Raw genomic sequence first — 19,816 nt, 5'->3', positions numbered from 1 at the left:
GATATATGTGGTTTGATTCGGTATTTAAAGAGCTTTTTGATGATTTTATATGGGAAGCAAAAGAGGAAATAATGAATTTTTAAAATCTGCGACACTACTACTGAGCTATTAGAAATGGATACCTAGTGTAGGTATCATCATAATTGCAGTCAATTCATTTTGATTTTTGATTTACAATCCAGATGGACCGATAGACGATATGAAATTTATGTTCTATGGAGTGTTGTTAATCCATTATCTACAATTTGTGTGCATTGAAAAGAAAAGAGAACCGTGAAAAAAACAGATATCCAGTGAATACTCTTCAGGTCAGGTAGGTTTCACCTGAATAATTAACAAAACCACTTCTTTACTTCTTCATTTGCTTGATTAGTTGACCGAATTATTATATCAAGTCTTTAATGTTCCAATAAAAAGGAAAAGATCGAGCATTATGAACTAGGTTTTCTCGAAGGATACTTTTTGATTGGACTAAAGTCGTTGACAACAGGAAATCTGGAAATTGAGGATATTCTTGAAGTCTTAAATATGAGGTTTGAACGCAAAGGGTTTGACTCTTCCTATACATATAAAATATGTCTCAAAGGGTTCAATACAGAGTTAATATTATTATTATGATAAATGTTGGTGATTTGATTGATTTGAATATAGGATGTTCAAGTTGACAATGTCAGTTTCGAATTTCCTAACATCTCAGCGAGTTTATAGAATCAACTAGAAAATCGGAATAAGATATTCTAGCATAATGAATAGGAATTTGTCATCAATTTTATAGTTGCTAATGGAAATAGGTACTTAGTTTTACCCCTCTGCGGAGATGAATAGAAGAACGAATCGTGAAGCGTGGAGATGAGATTTATTTTTTGCCAGGATATTCCAGCTGACTGAAATTATTTCCCAAAATCCAATCTAATATAGTTTCGCAATGTTTAATTTCCTCTATTCTATTCATTATATTTACGATCCAGTATTAAACCATCCAAATAACAAAAGCAGCTCAGCCTCCATTGCCCTATTGAAAGCTCGGATATTTCCAGTCAGTCGGCTGAGTCGGCAAGCTTATGAGAACTGTGAGGCCTGCCGCAGACATGCAACTTTTCAGTTGCGCAACAGTTTGATTGCAAGCGGTTCGAGGGCGCACACATAGGCAATCGCTGCAACTTTTCAGTTGCATGTCTGCGCGGCCCCATATAAATGCATTGTACTCACTTCTGCAACTAAACAGTTGCAAAACTGAAAAGTTGCATGTCTGCGGCAGGCCTGAACGTACGTCGCGTCGATTGCGTGCATTACGATGTCAGCGGAGTCAAATTGCCTCCAAATAGCCTCTTCTAATATACAACACTACGTTTTCACTATTTCGAATTGGAGGAATAAAATATTCAGTTCAAATTTATTTATCAGAATTATGATAGGTTAGAAATGTATGTAGCTGATCAACTGTATGAGGAGGTTTATAGACCGAGAGCTGGCAGCAAAAACAAGTACCTCATAAGTTACCAAAGGTTTGGTTTGGCACTTTGGTTCAACCTTATTACGAAAACTTGAAACCTCTCGTCTGCCGGGCGTGAGTGGTCGCCTTATGGGATAAAAAAAAAATTGAAAAGATGAGAAAAAATCGATTGGAACTTTCTAATAGTTACCAAGATGAATGTTGTGTCAAAATGGTCTAGGATCTTAACTGAATTGAAATCGTAAGCGTCTAACAGCGGTGGTCGCTATTTCGAAACAGACGCTGTCAAATACAGGGTGGTCCAGGAGGAAACATTTCTCGACATAATATATGTTCATATGACAAACTAGGGCTTATTTTTGATGTAGAATACGTGGTTAAAATTTCTTGGTTACGATCTGGACCACTCTGTATTTGACAGCGTCTGTTTCAAAATAGCGACCACCCCTGTTGGCAGACGCTTACGATTTCAATTCAGTTAAGATCCTAGACCATTTTGATACAACATTCATCTTGGTAACTATTAGAAAGTTCCAATCGATTTTTTCTCATTTTTTCAATTTTTTTAATCCCATAAGGCGACCACTCACGCCCGGCAGACGGGCGGTTTCAAGTTTTCGTAATAAAGTTGAACCAAAGTGCCAAACCAAACCTGTGGTAACTTATGAGGTAGTTGTTTTTGCTGCCAGCTCTCGGACTATTAGCCTTATTCCTTGGTTCCTCTGACGAGCCGCCCGTGGTCGCTTCGATTTATTGTTGCTAGGGCATTATTCAATCCATAGTTTCTTCGTTCATATTTATGTAATTTTATTTAAGTTGTGAGTAAAAAAAAAATTATTTCACTGAATCTATAAACGTCAACTTACCCTTGTCGCTATGTGTTGAATCAAAGATTATACAGTAGAAAGATGGGAAACGAAGTGACTAAATACAGTGACTCTAACGAGACAGTGGCGACAATTGTGGTCTTGTTTTCCAACGTTTTAGCAAGAATACGGCGGATTTGGTCACGTGACGTGACGTGAGCCAATCCGCATTCCGAATTAGAGATCATAGTATTGAAATCTGTGCTTCTAAGCCGCCATATTCTTGCTAAATTTCCAATTGTCGCAACTGTCTCGTTAGAGTCACTGTACGACTAAAGTGATGTGAGCGCCATCTGTGTTTCAAATGTGTTTCTAAGACCCCAAGACTGGTTAAAATATTCCAGGTACATTTGCAGAAGATTTCGGATGGTCATTTTGATCAAAGAGGTTTTGATTCACGTACCCCCTTCTGTTTATCTAGCTCCTTCTAGATCATTTCAAAAAATTTTCAGATGAAAACTAACATCCTGATCACAAAACAAAACAATACTTTTGTTTTGTCGCTCAGGATGTTTGCTATCTGGTCCAAACAAAGTCGATATTAAAATTCAATGCAAGAAATATAGAATTCGAATTTCGCGGCCCTCAATTATAAAACAGAAAACTGTTATTGAACAGTTTTTCTGTATTGACAGTACGTTTTCAGCGTCATCTCATTGTCAAATGTTTTTTCACTGAACAAAATAGAGATATAAGGGCGTCTTCTATCTTTCTATAATACTTTATAATTTTTGGGTTAAATAACGTCAAAATGGAATAAAGTAATATAATTTTTTGAATTAATAATTTCGCTGCACGTATCTTACAGTGTGAGGGAACCCTTGAATAAGGGGTAAGTAGATATGTATAATTTTCAGCATCGCTTTTGTTGCCCTATTTTATTCCTTCCTTCTGTTTGAAAACTGAGAGTTCATTATTTTTTGTAGGAATGCCTCCGCATTTTATTTTGTGCATGAAATTTTTTTTTATATATTTAAGAATTCATTCTTTTAATTCTATTTGTTTGCTTTGCTTGATGCATGATGAAAATTATATTTTTCTCATAACACGTTCTGGAGTATTTAACTATTGAAGACTATGATATTTTATTCCAAAGATACCATTTTATTGGTTTCAGAAACAGAAGAGCCAAGAATTTTATGAATGGCCACTGACCTGAATTTCAGTTTTTTTTTAATTTAGTTTATTTACCTGAGATTTGCCTGTTCTGAATTTCACGTATACTGTACTGGGTTACCTGAAGACGTTTGACGTTGAGTCCACGGAACCACGCGACTCCGTCTCCGAAGGAAAAACAGCCAAATACCCACAGATTCGTACTCGTTCTGATTGGCTTACCACCAGCTTAGAACCCCGCAGGGAAGTAATTGTTGTTGACACAGATTACAGACTCTTTAATCTATGGTTGTTGAAGAAATCTTGAAACTTTTGTCTTTTGTACATATAATCCTAGTTAATCCAGTAACTTTGTCGCTTGGAAGTATGGGGTAGTATGCGTCAAATCCGGTCGTTCTGATTTCTGCAGACTTGTTTATGATGTTGGCCTAATGAATAAAATACAAGTTTATGATCTCGAGCGCCGAACGCAACTTCGTCAAAAATCGAAAAAAACGCGAAAAAATTGTATTGTCTAAATTTTTCCATCAGTTCTTCTGTACTTCCCATATGCTAACTGCATATGCCAGATTTCCGTGGTTCCTCTTAGTCTATCAGATTGAAATCTACTGAGCTAGCAAAGCCATATTACTGGACTTTTTCTGTATCAAGATGGCTGTGTCATCTTGCACAAATTTAAGAATAAAAAGTGCGGATTTATGATAATTCTATATTGCAATATGAACCCTATCATCCGTTATTTATTTTTTTTAAACACAATCAGGAGAAACTCACGTTGCCCATTCACAAGGAGAGCATTGTATGCCATTCCGGGTCCTCCAACAACAGCTTCTCGTAGAATCTAGCAAACATATTATTCTGATTAACTTAATCATTCTATTAGGTTGACTCCAATTGCGTCGGTTCAGTCGCTGCAGTATAGAACATTCCAAGTGCTAGAGAACTATTCTACAATGTTCCCATTTGTTCTTATACCTGTTGCCGGCATGTTATTGATGTACATTTTCAGTATTTTTGAAACTCATGGTGAGTTCCCTATGTTATTTTTCGTGGTATCAAATTGAAAATCCATGATGTATCATTGATACTAAAGTTTGATAAACAATTTTATTGTGGAAAATATGGCAGAAAATTTATGATGGAATATTTATTAGTGATAGTCTGAAAAATATGAAACTAGATATTAAATTATTCGAGAGTCTTTATGGTATTATTTCAAGTTGAGTATCAAGGAATTTCAGTTGTTCCAGCTTCCAGCTTACAAGATCAATCTACAATACATTTCTATACGGAACAACACGAATTTATTCATTTTCAATAAAATGTAGAGGATATGGTTTATTTTCTGAATTTGAATCTCCCAAGACATATACCTACAATATAGTCTGAAAATAAAAAAATCGTAACGTTTATCCTTTGAAAATTCAACCCTCTTTGAGTTAATAATACTCAATGCCATTTATCATTATGTCGAAATATCAGATAATAACACCCTACCCCAACCCAACTTGATTGCACTGAATAATCAATTCAGAATTCTATTATCTCTTTTGTGTCGTTTTGTCGATCAAAGTTAGGCCGTTATGGAAGTGGAAACTACTTAATGTTGCTTATTTTATGCCCAACGACTAACCTTAAACGTTCCAACTTCCAACAAAGGATAGATCTTTCGGGCATATAATCGGCAATAACGTTCACTACCTAAACGTATATCTACCTAAACTTGATGCCGCATTACAGAAACTCTGCAGTAACTGTATATCAAATACTGTACACTTACTGTATATCAAATACTATAGAGTAACTGTAAATCAACAACTTCATTTCTGAAATGAAGAATCATAAATACAGAAACTACAGTAACTGTTTAAAGGATGGGTGGAAAAACACACTATATGATTTATGTATTTATACTTCGGCGATCGATTTCGGTTTACAGTGGAACCATCATCAGGCCAGCCGAAATTATCATTGATTAGGAATGCAAATTCTGGTATTTTTACATTTTAGAAGTATTAAAAGTGAGGTTAAGTAATAACAACAAAAGAAGGAAGAAATAGAAGCGTGCAAGCGGACATACCGTTTAGTAATTCAGCTGAAGTAACAACCATGAAAAATTCTTGTTCATAATTAAAAAGACAATTGATCCTTAATTCCAATTTGTTGGCGATATTTAATGTATTTTTTGGAGCAGGCATTCAGTCTAGAAACCAGAAAGATGTTTGAACGGAAACAGAGGTGCGAGATTACGGTAAGGAAAGGAGTGTCAAGGTTTGGCGGGTAAATTTAAATTAAATGCAGGGAGTTATCAGCTTAAAAATGTTCTTGGATGTTCGGAAATCTGATATGTCATTTAGGAGGTTCGAGTCATTCTTTTTTCTCAATATCTCGTATTGCTCTAACAGGGTTATTTTGTGGTAGTTTGTTTCTTTATGTAAAATCTCGAGGTTATCAAAATTGGTGCTGTGATCTTTTTCCTTTAGATGTTCTCCAAGAGAAGATATGGGTCTATTTTTTAAATGTTCGTTAAATCTCTTTTTCATATTTCGAGTTGTCATTCCTATGTAAAAGGATTCGCAGTCTCTGCAGAGACTGCGAATCCTTCCGAACATCCAAGAACATTTTTAAGCTGATAACTCCCTGCATTTAACTTAAATTTACCCGCCAAACCTTGACACTCCTTTCCTTACCGTAATCTCGCACCTCTGTTTCCGTTCAAACATCTTTCTGGTTTCTAGACTGAATGCCTGCTCCAAAAAATACATTAAATATCGCCAACAAATTGGAATTAAGGATCAATTGTCTTTTAAATTATGAACAAGAATTTTTCATGGTTGTTACTTCAGCTGAATTACTAAACGGTATGTCCGCTTGCACGCTTCTATTTCTTCCTTCTTTTGTTGTTATTACTTAACCTCACTTTTAATACTTCTAAAATGTAAAAATACCAGAATTTGCATTCCTAATCAATGATAATTTCAGCTGGCCTGATGATGGTTCCACTGTAAACCGAAATCGATCGCCGAAGTATAAATATACCGGGTGTCCCAGAGCTTTTAGGCCAGCAAATATCTCAGTTACCTGCGGAAAAAAAAAATTGAAAAAAATACTTGTCGTAGGAGACCATACGCTCTTTCATGCAGCATAGCAAAATCCACCCCCTGACAAACAACCCCCGAGAAACCACCCCTAACTTTTGTTTTTCAAATGGCACCCCCATGTTTGTTGTGCTTCAACTTACAGTTTTTTTCATTTCTCATTCAATGATGTATCATGGTAGCTAGAATGGCATGCAGAATTATGGAAAATAAAAATACAAATGAAATACGAATTTATACGCTCAGCTTTATTGTTACTGCAACATTATACTGAAGAAAATGTTTTACAACATAAATTATAATAAACAAAAAGTTCTAACATTTTATTGACTCTTTTTTTTCAATTAACAGTACCCACTAACGAATTGAATTTTATCGAGTGACTATCTTTACAACTACAAATTATGATATATCATTGATTAAGAATTAAAAAGAGCAGTTGAAGCCAAACAAACATGGGGGTGCCATTTGAAAAACAAAAGTTAGGGGTGGTTTCTCGGGGGTTGTTTGTCAGGGGGTGGATTTTGCTATGCTGCATGAAAGAGCGTATATGGTCTCCTACGACAAGTATTTTTTTCAATTTTTTTTACCGCAGGTAACTGAGATATCTGCTGGCCTAAAAGCTCTGGGACACCCGGTATAAATCATATAGTGTGTTTTTCCACCCATCCTTTAAATACCATACACACTGATGGAAGAATTTATTAGTAAAATACAGTAACTGTATATCTATTACTGCGTTTTGAAATGCAGAATTATCAATATAAAAGGTGTACAGTACCTGCGTATTGAAAACTGCATTTTTAAAAGGCAGAATTATCAATACAGAAACTATACAGCAGCTGTATTTCAAATATTACATTTTCGAAATGCAGAATTATAAATACAGAAACTGTGCAGTCACTGTATATCAAATACTGCATTTTTTAATGCAAAATTATCAATTCAGAAACTACGCTGTCACAGTATATCAAAACTGCATTTTCAAAATGCAGCATCATCAATACAGAAACTGTACAGTAACTGTATATCAAAAACTGCATTTTTAAAATGCAGAATTATCATTACAGAACCTATAGAGTAACTTCATTTCAAATATACAGAAACTGTGCAGTCACTGTATATCAAAAATTGCTTTTTCAAAATACATAATTATCAATACAGAAACTGTACAATGACTGTATATCAAAAACTGCATTTTTTTCAATACATAAGTATCATTACAGAAACTGTGCAGTCACTGTATTATCAAAAACTGTATTTTCAAAATGCTGTATCATCAATACAGAAACTGTACAGTAACTTTATATCAAAAATTGCATTTTTAAAATGCAGTATTATCAATACAGAAACTGTGAAGTTTCAGTACAGCAATGTGCTGTGCTGCATTCAGGTGGCACTTGTAATGCAGTATCTCTACAATGGCTGTATATTTTGTGTTTGTTTGGAAGCGTCCAACTTAGTTTCAAGAGTTGGGTTCTCTGAATTTTTGGTATTTTTTGGTACGTACCTAATGGTCATAATGAGAAAACAAGACGTGGGTGATATCTTGGTGTTCGAAAGAATCTGAATCAATTAATTAATCGTACGAGGATCAAGTGCGAATTGTAGCTAGAAAACACAATTTATTCTGGCGTACCTACTTACTATTTTAAGAGAACAGACGATGACGATAACTTAAAAAATACTCTGTAAATATGATTGTGAAACTGACTCGAACAAACATCATATTTCTAGAAATTCTGTTCAATAAATATATTTTTATGTCAGTATATACCTATTATGATTCTCATTAATTTTTTATGATTTCAAGATAGAACTGGGCCCACCAACTGGATTGAAGATTTTAGGATGCAAAGCTACCTGTGTACATCTTGGTTGGACTCCTAGAGTATTCGATGATCTATTGGGAAAAAAAGTTATTATAAAGATTTGGAATGATATTGTAAGGAGAGAATACAGCGTCGATGCCGATCAAATATCGGCATGGGTTCCCTTCATACCCAACTCAAAAAATTCAGTTTCGATTGCATTTGCTTCTAACACTCACGAAGGAGAATACAGCAATGTAATTCAGTTCAGAGCTCCAGGTAAAAAAAATAGGGCATTACTCTAGAAGAGTGTTGACATACATTTTCCGATTCAGATAGAACAGATATAGCGAATTCTTCGCCACAAAATTTCAAGGTAAGACAGTTGGGAAACTCAAGTGTTCTCTTGTCTTGGAAGAAGCCAGAGATTCTCATCGGATGGCTAAAGAGATATATTATAGAGTACAATCAAACTACGACTGGTCCAAAACATATAGTTAAATCATTCACGTCTGAAGATGAAGAAGTGAGTTACAAAATAACGGATTTGAAACATGGATATTACGAATTTCATTTGCGAACTGAGAACTCTTTCGGCATCTCGAATAGGTGAGTAGGACTGTATAGGTGTATTAAAACAAAAACCAATATCTAAAGCACTGAAACCTGCTTAGTAGGATGCAATTAATAGTAGTAATAAACTTTATTGAAACAATATTTCAAAGAGCTAACGACCTAGGTCTTCCTGCCTGGTAGGATACATAGGAAGTGTAGGGACCATATAGATGACAAGATAGAATGGCAAGTGCGTATTAGTACTTTGAACCGATTCGGTACTGCCCTGGGACTGACCTATGTAGGTGTGATCGGCAATGAAAATATTATTGGTCACACAGGGTGCTCAATTTGTTTTTCAAATGACATGACCTTTTGGCGTCAACAATATAAAAATATACATATACATATTCAAAATATGTATTGATTGTTTTCAAGATTTTCAGTTTGACAATTTTTTCCCATCGTTTGTCAATAGAATAAACGTAATCATGCGGTTGTGCCAAATCGCATTGAAATAATTTTTTGGTCGGACTTTTTAGTACAGGGTTATCCTAATTTTGATGCTCACCGAGAGCTTCTCTAGAATTATAAGAATAAGAGAAAAAATCTTGAAATGATTTGGTTTCAAGAATCAGATCGTAATTATCTTGCTTCGTTCTCAAGATGGAGGCCGTTTCTGAAAAATAACAGCAGGTTTCACAAAACATTGATTTCAAAAACGAAATCACGAAAATATTTTCATTCCTGAATATATTGAAGAAGTATCAATTGAGAATCATCGAATGGGCGTTTATAGATCTTAATTTAATTTGATGCGAAAATACTATTCTGAAACTGAATTATAGATTGAAAACAAATTGACGTTTATCTGTAAATCAAGTGTTGATTCCCCGATCAAGCTTTGTGAAACCGGAGGTTACTCTTTCAAATATTACGTTATATCTTAGCTTATATTCGAGATATCTGAAAAATTTCAAACTTTTTTCAGAAATATTTATGTTTTATGTCATAAGGTAATTGCATCTAATAAGGGCCGGCTTTTTGGAAATCCTTATATATAAATCAATTTTGGGAGACATATCATTATCGAATAAACTGTTTTTATTCAAATAGAAAATAGTATACAAAAACAAGGTACCGATGGCCAGTTACTTACAAAATAAGGTTTTTTAAAATCGTTTTTGGTCCTTATTAGGAACTTGGTCTCTGAATGAGGTCCATAATTGACCTGCAAGATTTAAGGCGTTTTATACCAGAAAAATCGTTTCCTTAGTAAGTTCTTCTTCTTCTTCAGCCTTCGCACGTCCACTGCTGAACGTAGGCCTCTTCCATCTGTTTCCACTCCTGTCTGTCCTGGGCAACTCTCATCCAGCCTGTCCCCATTGTCTTTACGATATCTTCTTCCCATCTTAGAGGGGGACGGCCTCTTTCTCTAGTACACGTCCAAGGTCTCCACTGTTGGGTTGTTTTCATCCACCTGTCGTTTTCGCTTCTGGCTATGTGTCCAGTCCATTTCAGTCTTGCTATTCTCTCAATAACATAGAAGACTTTTGTTCTGGCTCTGATGGCTGAGCTGCGGATGCGATCTCGTATGCTGACCCCCAAAATGGCCCTTTCCATCGCGCGTTGAGTGGATTCCAGTCTTCGCCTGCTTCGCACCGTCAGTGTTACCGTCTCCATGCCATATGTCATAATAGGCAGAATGCATGCCTCATAAACCTTCCTCTTGAGACACATAGGGACTTTCTAATTCCTCAATGTATGGCTAAGATTTTTGAAGCCCGCCCACGTAAGCCCAATCCTGTGATCGATTTCCGCTGTTTGATTTTCCCTACCCAGTTTGATCTTGTGACCGAGGTAAATGTAGTCCTCCACCGACTCCAAGGTCTCACCCTCTATGTTTACATTCACTCGCTCGGAAGACATTACTTTTGTTTTCTGGAGATTTGAGACCTACTTTTTTTGACTCCTCATTTAGCTCATTTAGCATTTCTTCCAGTTGGTATACACTATTACTGATCACGATCAAATCGTCAGCAAATCTGAGGTGATTCAGATAGGTCCCATCTATCAGTAGTCCCTTTGTCTCCCAGTCGATATTTTTGAAAACATATTCGAGGGCCAAGGTGAATAGTTTCGGGCTCATCGGATCACCTTGTCGGACACCCCTCTTGACGTTAATCTTCTCGGTATTCCAGTCTTCCGTTAGAGCGATATGCAGAGTGGCATTTGTATAGATGTTTTTCATCAAGTTTGTATACCTCGAGTCAACCCGGGCTTGGTTCATTGCTTCCAATATCGACCACATTTCTATGGTGTCAAAGGCCTTTTCGTACCTAACAAAAGTTAGGTAGAGTGGTATTTTGTATTCAGAACTTTTCTCAATTAGGTTTCGCATTGTTTGTATTTGTTCGATGGTATTGTAGCCTTTCCGGAAGCCCGCCTGTTCTATGGGTTGACAGAAGTCTAGTTTCTTTGTTAGTCTTCTTGTTATTATTCCACTAAACAGCTTATATAGGATACTTAGTAAACTTATGGGCCGGTAATTTTTTATACATTTCGGATCTCCCTTTTTGAACAATAAATTGACTTCTGCAGGCAAATAGCGTCTTCCAACTTTTTTCCTCCTTTCTTTAACATTTCCGCAGTTTTTCTATCCTCTCCTGGACTCTTATTGTTTTCTAACATCTTTATTGCATATCCAACTTCTTCCCTTGTGATCGCGGGTATTTCTTCGGAGCCAACATTTGTAATAGTCGGTCTGGGCGGATGGTGTCGGGGTTTGGAGATTTTTTCAGCGTAGAGCTCTTTATAAAAACTTTGTCTCTGTCGTGACATACAATACCCCTCTAATCTTTCATGCACTGTATTTGAGCCTTAAGGCCTCCTCTACTTTGGCTATACTTCAGACACCTCATATTCACATTTTCTTGAATAGCTGACAATATCACTTCTGTGTTTCGTTCTCGAGCTCTTTTACGGAATGCCTTTTTTATTTGTTTGTTAAGTTCCTCGTATCGCTGAGAGTCTCTTGGTAGTCTTCTCCTCTCTTCCAGCATATCATTAATTTTCTGATTTTCTCTCTTTTTCATAGCACAAACTTTCCTGGTTGTCGTGAGGACGCTACTCACTATAACATCATGAACCTCATCTACATATATTCCTCTCGCTCAGATTCGGTATACACCCCAGTTTAGATGTCAGACATTTTTCGTATTCTTGTTTATGCTTTTCCAGTGTTGACGCCTTTGGTCTTAACCCTTTCGTGATTAGTTTCCTTCTCTCCAGTTTCGTGTTGATATCAATTTTTTCTCTAACCATCCTATGATCACTTCCTGCATCAACTCTACATAAGACGTCAGCATCTAGACAAATGTTTTTCGTTGTGGCCAAAATGTAGTCCACTTCGTTTTTTGTGATTCCATCTGGACTTCTCCAAGTCCATTTCTTTTTTGCTGGTTTTTTGAAAAATGTTGAGCAGCAGTAGGTATAGGCTTTCTCTCTCTAGAAAATTCATCAGTAGATGTCCTCTTGCATTTCTTTCCCCTAGTCCAAAGCATCCGATATTTTCTGGGTCTGTTTTGCGTCCAATTTTTGCATTGAAATCTCCTATGATGAGACACAAAAGTGTGTTTTCTCACTATTCCTGGCTGTGCTCAAGTCCTCATAGAACAAGTCGATGTCCTCGTCATCTGCACTTGATGTGGGCACATAAGCTTGGATTATTTGCAATTTGAAACCTTTGTTTAGTCTCATTACAATATAAATGACTCTGTTTGAAATTGATTGGGACTCCACCAAGTGAATTAGGTTTTTATGTACCATCAACGCCACTCCACCGTTTGAACCGCGATCGTCATTTTTCTGGAAAAGGAGGTGGCCATTTTTTAATGTTGTCAGTGACTCACCAGGTCTTCTGGTTTCGCTAATGCCAAGAATATTCCACTTAACGTTCTTCAGTTCTTCAGCTTGTGTTCTTAAGGTTCGTACATTATAGGTGGCTATCCAAAGTATTGTCCTAGTCGTGATTTGTTTCTTCGTTGAAGTCCCCCAGAATCCGTGGGGCAGACTGCTACTTGCGCAGTGCGAGATTCTAGATCTTGTGCCCTACTCGCCTGGGGTAAAATTTTAGTTTTAGAGCTCGACATTTTGGAAGGATTTGGCAATAAGACGCCACGCTTGCCGGACGTATTGGCGAATTTAATTGATGGATAATTTCGTGTACGTTAATTAAAGCTCTATTATTATAAGACCGGCAGAAAATCATATTTTTTGGGTTATATCGACTGCTAATCAACTTTTTTTTCTTTCAAGGTCTTCAGCTTCAATAACCTTAGTCCATCACATTTCTTCACCGCCAAAACCACCCTGTTTCAGTTGGGCAGTGATCGAAACTGGTGAAACTGAATTGGATTTCGAAGAGGCTTGTTGTTCTTCTGAAATAGTGGTTATCAACGAATGCAGGAGATTCAAAAAGAAAGTCCTCAAGATTCAGTGGCACCCAAACTCGAGTGGTAATCCAGGAGATCGATTCCTTGTTAGATACAGACAGAAAGGCCAGGGAAAATTTATGTCGACTGATGTCCAAGAACAACAAATGTATACTGTAATAGATGTTCTGAAAAAGCAACAAGTTTATGAGGTTTTTGTCACCTCAGTGGATGGAAGATTTTCCACCGACAGTGGTATTCAGGAGGTGCACATAATATAAGAAAATGGAAACAATATTCTACTCATTAATTGATTGATTTGGTCATATATATTTGTTTGTATTTTGGCATGAAAATGATTAACAACAAGTTAAGAAAAACTCTTGAGTTTTGTTTAAGATCATATGTAGGTATACCTAGAAATGATTATCTTCAGCTTGCTCGAAATATATATGAAAGGATGATTCACCGCGATGGCCTATCAGACGTTTATACAAAAATAATCATAATTTTGTGATGAAAACTTGCATGTTGGAATATTTGACAATGATCTTCTCCATATAGTATTTTCATACTTCTGCAACTCTCGGTTATACCAGAAACAGTCTTCTTCTTTCCTATCATCACTACTATCATAGCATTGGAATCTATCAGACCCATCAAGAGTAGAGCTATCGGTCATGATGGCATAAACAAACTAACCCTGCAATTGTGTGTTCCCCACATTCTGCCCCATATCACTCATATAATGAATTTCTTTTTACAGCATTCTGTCTTTCCAAACCAGTGGAAAAAAGCCATTGTCATACCTATACCGAAGGTATCTTATCCAAAGGACCTGAACAACTTGCGACCTATAAGTATTCTACCCCCGTTATCGAAAATCCTTGAGAAAATTATGAGTAAACAAATGTTGTCACATTTAAATACGAATAAAAGTATTCCACCTATGCAGTCAGGATTTAGAAAGAATCATAGCTGCACCACGACTTTGTTAAATATAACACATGACATTATGAGAGCGACCGATCAGGGTAAACTAACTTTGCTCACCCTTTTAGATTACTCCAAAGCATTCGACTGCCTCAATCACGAGCTGTTCGAGGCTATTCTAGTTTTCTAGTCATCTTGGTTTTTGTGGGGGTTCAATTCGGCTTTTGTCTTCGTATCTTGCTGGACGGTTCCAAGCGGTATGCTTATGCTATGATGGTAAAATTTCATCTTTTTTGAAAATATGCAGGGGAGTACCGCAGGGGTCAATCTTTGGGCCAATTTTGTTTATCATGTACCTACATTTCATAGTTTGTAAAGTTTATTATTTCCTGCCTGATGCACTACTACGCGGATGATAGTCAACTATATATCTCCTTTTATTTGCATGAATCTGCTCAGGCAATATCTGCCCTGAATTTTGATTTGAACATCATTAATGATTTATCTACCAAACATTGTTTGCAGCTTAATAAAAATCAGACCGTTGACATTTTATTTGGAAGGAGAGGAGATAGGATAAAATTTTTGAACCAAAATAATGTTGTTGTATTTGGTTCAGATACTGTTGGATTGTGTGACAAAGTTAAAGACTTGGGAGTCTGGTTAGATATCGACTTGCGCTATACGGACCACATTTTTGCCTGTCTGCGGAAGGCCTATGCCATTGTGAGGATTCTTTATAGAAACATATTTAAGTTATGCAGATTGTGTATATGGCAATACTCTGATAGAAAGCGGATACAGAAACTTCAGAACTCTTGTCTGCGACTGATTTTTGGCTTGAGAAAATTTGACAGGATTAGCCATACTCTGCGAATTGTTAATTGGCTCAACATGGGAAGAAGAAGATCTCTTCATGCTTCTTTACTATTTATGAAAATACTAATTAAACGAACTCCTCCATACCTCTACAACAAAATTACCTTCCGCTCTGATGTCCATAATTTGAATATTCGATTCAAAGGAACTCTTCCTGTATTTACAACTGAGCTATTCCGATGAATCATTTTCATATTATGTTACGCTTTGTACAAATAATTTATCCGTCGAGATCAGGGCGGTTAGAAACATAAAACTTCTAAGAGCTATGATCTTCAGCAAACTTATGAATCAGCAAGTGGCAACTCTGCGAATGTGATATACAAGTGAAAATTTTGTTTTCTTTTTTTATTCATTCTCTGATATAGAGCATAACTTCCTATAACCATAATTTCTTTTTGGGGTGGGCATACATCTTCTATATTTATACTGTCATTGTCATGAGCATGAGTAAATACAATTTTTTTTGTTCTTGTCAATGAATCATGGGGTTAGATTGAACAGTACACTTGAACAGTGTTCTGGATCTCGCCTTTTCAATTTTTTTTTAGTGTTGTAAGAGTTTGTATTTAGTTCCCATGAAATTGATTGAATAAAGACCTTTATAATTTCAAATGGCCCACCCAGTCTTCACATCGTAAGGTATCTGATGTGACGGCAATTTCAATAGTTTTCAACGGTTTATGAGTTATTGGTTTTTTATGATGATGATGATTTCATACTTTGAATATTTTTGCTGGGGAGGATTGTTTCAGGAAAACCTTTACCATTTTAAACTTTTCGATTATGTAGTATTTTAGTTTGCTGTTTGGAACTAAAATGATCAGGGTGTTTATGAGACAATCATCAAGTTGGACGAATCGATTTAATCAAAACTCGAGATTTTCAAAATAGAATCTGCATTTCTCTTTTCCATTATTTTACAGTTGATTCTCGTAAAGAACGATGGTTGTTACCCAAATAAACCATATTATGTGCCTAAAATGAAAACTTTGCGAGTTATCGCGGAACAACTTGAAATTAGGGAAATGAATCATTTCGAACTGCTTGATTATCCTGTGATTTCCAGAAACTACAGAAAAACTAAAATTCTTTTTCGATAAATAATTTTAAAATTTCTGAATTGTATCCAATCAATTTTTTGATGGGACTGTTGAGAATCCACCAACGATTCATCAAATATCAAAATGATTTGATTTCCTTCTGTGGTTTCCGGAAGTGGCACAATAATCAATTCGAAAATTGTTTTTCGCACTCATTTCCTTGATTTTTCCCTGATAACTCTGAAGGTTTTCACTTTATGTATAGGGTTTCTTTAGGTGGGCCTCCCTTTCACATAGAAGCAACTGAAATAATAAAAAATACAGGTTTCAATCTGAAAATCTCGAGTATTGATGAATTCGATTAGTGCAACTTGATTATTTTCCCATAAACACCGTACATTTCCGTATATAGTTGAAATGGTTCACAATGTTTTTCAAAATGTTGGGCTTTACCCAAGTTATAAATTGCCATCAATTCAGCTATCTAACGATCCAAAGATGTACGAGGTCTGCCATTTGAAAGATGGCTGTTTACTGTGTAACCAGAAGTTACAAAAGTCAGAAAATATTTTGAGGAAGAAGTGCATTGTTGAAAACCGTATAACCCCAATAAGCAAATTTTCCAGGACCGGATCTAGGGGGGGGGCAAGCGGGGCGCTTGCCCCGGGCGTCAGCTTAAGGGGGCGCCAAAATCAACCAGAGGTTGAAATTTTTTTTTTAGTTTCTCTGAAAAAATTATTCTCCTAGAGCTTAAATCGAAACTGTAGAATGGAAACATGATGAACCATCACTATGCAAAAAATCTTCAAAATCAATGAGGGATCAATTAACTGTATATGTATGTATTATATCTAGGAATGACCGCCACTCTTGGGTGAAATAGGTTAAAAGATGGGATATGTCTACAATGTGTCGCAAGCATAGAGCCAGTATAATTTCCTTGCCTGGGGAATTACCGACTCATCCCCGAAATTTCCGATTTTTTATGGACCATAACATAAAAACTAATCCTTTCAGCAAAATTCTGTTCGCATATTCATAATCTAAGCCCTCGATTCGGTAAATACAACAATATTGGTGGAAATCGTAGAAATCGAAAATTTTTCAAATTTTCCATACTGTATGGATTTTTTGAAAAATATTTTTGGTCTCCGATCAAAACCAAATTCGTATTGTACACTAATACGACGTAGAATACGAATATGCAAACAGATATTTTTTAAAAATTAAGTTTTCAAGTTATGGTCGATGGGAAATCGGAAATTTTGGACCTTCGCGGAAAAAATTATAAAATCTAAACTGTTAGCGGTAGATGAATGAAGTGTGGTTTTTTCTATTCGCAAAGAACCAATCTATCAAAAAAAAAATCAGCATATGACTAGTGCTTTTTTTCTGGCTGCTACACCTCATCAAAGTTGACCAATTTCTTCGAAATTTTGCTCTTAAAGTCATTTATTTCTCAAAATACTGATCCTACAAAAAATAAAATTGCATATTCGTGATCTACGACCTCGAATTAATGAGTAATGACCCGGGTCGATATATGTCGCTGAAAAAATTAATTTTCCGCCGACCTCTTAATAATACCACCGTTTAAAGTACACGAAATTAGCTGTTAATGAATTAGCCATCATGAATTTTTGCCCCGGTCAGATCCGGGCCTGAAATTTTCAGCACAAAATTGTGATTATTTTTCCATATATGTTTATAAAAGGCCATCGCGGGGAATCACAGTCTATTAACAATTATTGTAATCAGTCCATCCCTGATTCTTCTAGAAAGTGCGAGATGTTGCGAGAAAGTTTCCAGCGCCCATATAAGCCTAGCGGAAAAGGACAGTACAGCTTACAGTGCAAGCGACGAGTGAGAATAAATATAAGTGAAAATAAATACATATAAGTGGAAATAAAAAAAATAGAAAGTAGTGACATAGTAAGTTATTGATGTTAGTAGGAGCGCCCACCAAGTAGCGTAGCACTGACACGGCACATACATGACAAAGGCGATAGATAATTTTCAGATATGAACTGAGAACGACATACATATTTCACGCAACTGACACTTCACTCAGATATCTGAAAATTATGCATCGCCTTTGTCATGTATGTGCCATGTCAGTGCTACGCTACTTTGGTGGGCGCTACCACTAAGGCTAGGCGCAAATAGAAACGCAGATTGGTGAGGTGCCGCAGGTTTTTCTTGCGCTGCACGTACTATCTCACAAGTCACTGTCACGCTTTATTTTCGCGGTCTTAGTCTCTTCTATGTTTTACGAAAACTCACGCTGCGTCACCTCACTAACCTGCGTTTTTATTTGCTCCAGGCCCAAGTGGCAGCTGAATAAAGATATCAAAAATCTGTTCTTCAATGGTATATTGAAAATAAGGAATAGAGTTCTATGGAACTGAGTTTAGGGTAGTTTTTTCTTTCCCTTGCACTTATAGGCGAAAACTACCACAATTTCTTTTTATTTCTTTCTCATCGATCCAATAACATGTTTGCTCTATTAAATTTCTGTCACCTTCTTTGAACAAAAAACTAATCTTTACATTTTTTCCCAACCCATTCATTTACTCGCTCTACATAATAATCTTAGACTAAGTAGCCAACCGCAGTTGTAGGTGAAAAGTAAGGTTAAATACCCTAAACACCATGGCTTATAAGCTCGAAAACTTCTAATATTCAAATAGTATCCGGCCCTGAAAGCCTTATCAATAACATACAATCTGGCTACCTTTATCTATTTAAGTTGAACAGGATACCTTTGCTTCCGTAAAATAGTGCAATTATTATTTTCATTGCTTTTATTACCCTTAATGGATCCAAAGAACCACAGAAGTACCTATGCGCGAATAAAGTATCTCATAATTAATACTCGGTTCGAACATTAGACAAAGAAGTGTTATTCTTAAACTCTAGAAATATTGCTCGACCTTTCCAATTCACCAGAATATTGCAGAATGAATGAATATTAATTTCAAAAATAAGAATCAATTCAGAGTAGATGCAGACCATGGTTTCGGTCTCATTTAACCCCGTCAGAGCAACACAACTCCTTCTCCTACGGAAAACGCTTGGAATTGACGAACCCTAATTGAATTCTACTAGTCGCATCTAAGTATTATCAAATACTCGACCACCATCTACTATGAAACCGATCCAATTTGATTTCTCCCAGTTCGAAACCCAGACAACATGCGTGTAAAGAAAAGAGAGATGGGAACGCGTTCGAGTTCAAGGCAGAATTGAATCCAGGGATAAAATAATGGAACAGTGATAACGATAACGCCTTAACTTGAGTCAATAAATATAATAATAAGAATCTATTTAGCATCTACTATTATTATTTAATTAAGGTACATCAATTCCAAGCATCTTCCGTCGCAGGAGGAGTTGTGTTGATCTGACAAGGTTAAATGAAACCGAAACTATGGTCAGTTACTCATCTTTGATAGAACGTTCTCCCTTCTGTTCTTCTCTCGATGACAAATTGGACAGTTCGATTCAGATCGTAACACTTGTTGATATTCATATCAGAGGGCGGTATGCATCTGAATTAATTCATATTATAATATCATTGCCTTCAGTTAGGCGTTATCACTATTCTATTAATTTCAAATAAAAAACGT

At 36.2% G+C, this 19,816-nt stretch overlaps 2 protein-coding genes across 5 annotated transcripts in view; one reads left to right on the top strand and one right to left on the bottom strand.

The window, feature by feature from the left end:
- The window catches only part of LOC123313096, a 79,890-nt gene that overhangs the window by 25,644 nt on the left and 34,430 nt on the right, over positions 1-19,816 (bottom strand). The window lies entirely within an intron of this gene.
- On the top strand, positions 4,329-13,802 carry LOC123313098 (neuroglian-like). 2 transcript variants are annotated; one of them, XM_044897814.1, is made up of 4 exons: positions 4,329-4,461; positions 8,351-8,623; positions 8,680-8,953; positions 13,217-13,802. In XM_044897814.1, exons 1-4 carry the CDS (start codon positions 4,389-4,391, stop codon positions 13,611-13,613), a joined length of 1,017 nt encoding a protein of 338 aa, XP_044753749.1. In that variant the 5' UTR covers positions 4,329-4,388; the 3' UTR covers positions 13,614-13,802. The 2 variants fall into 2 exon arrangements, with proteins under 2 accessions (XP_044753749.1, XP_044753750.1); XM_044897815.1 differs by having other exon boundaries at positions 4,384-4,461; positions 8,347-8,623.

Source organism: Coccinella septempunctata, chromosome 5 (assembly GCF_907165205.1).
Source record: "Coccinella septempunctata chromosome 5, icCocSept1.1, whole genome shotgun sequence".
Classification (NCBI taxonomy): domain Eukaryota; kingdom Metazoa; phylum Arthropoda; class Insecta; order Coleoptera; family Coccinellidae; genus Coccinella; species Coccinella septempunctata.
The sequence above is the reverse complement of the archived record's forward strand: the minus strand, read 5'-3'. Positions and strand labels throughout refer to the sequence as shown.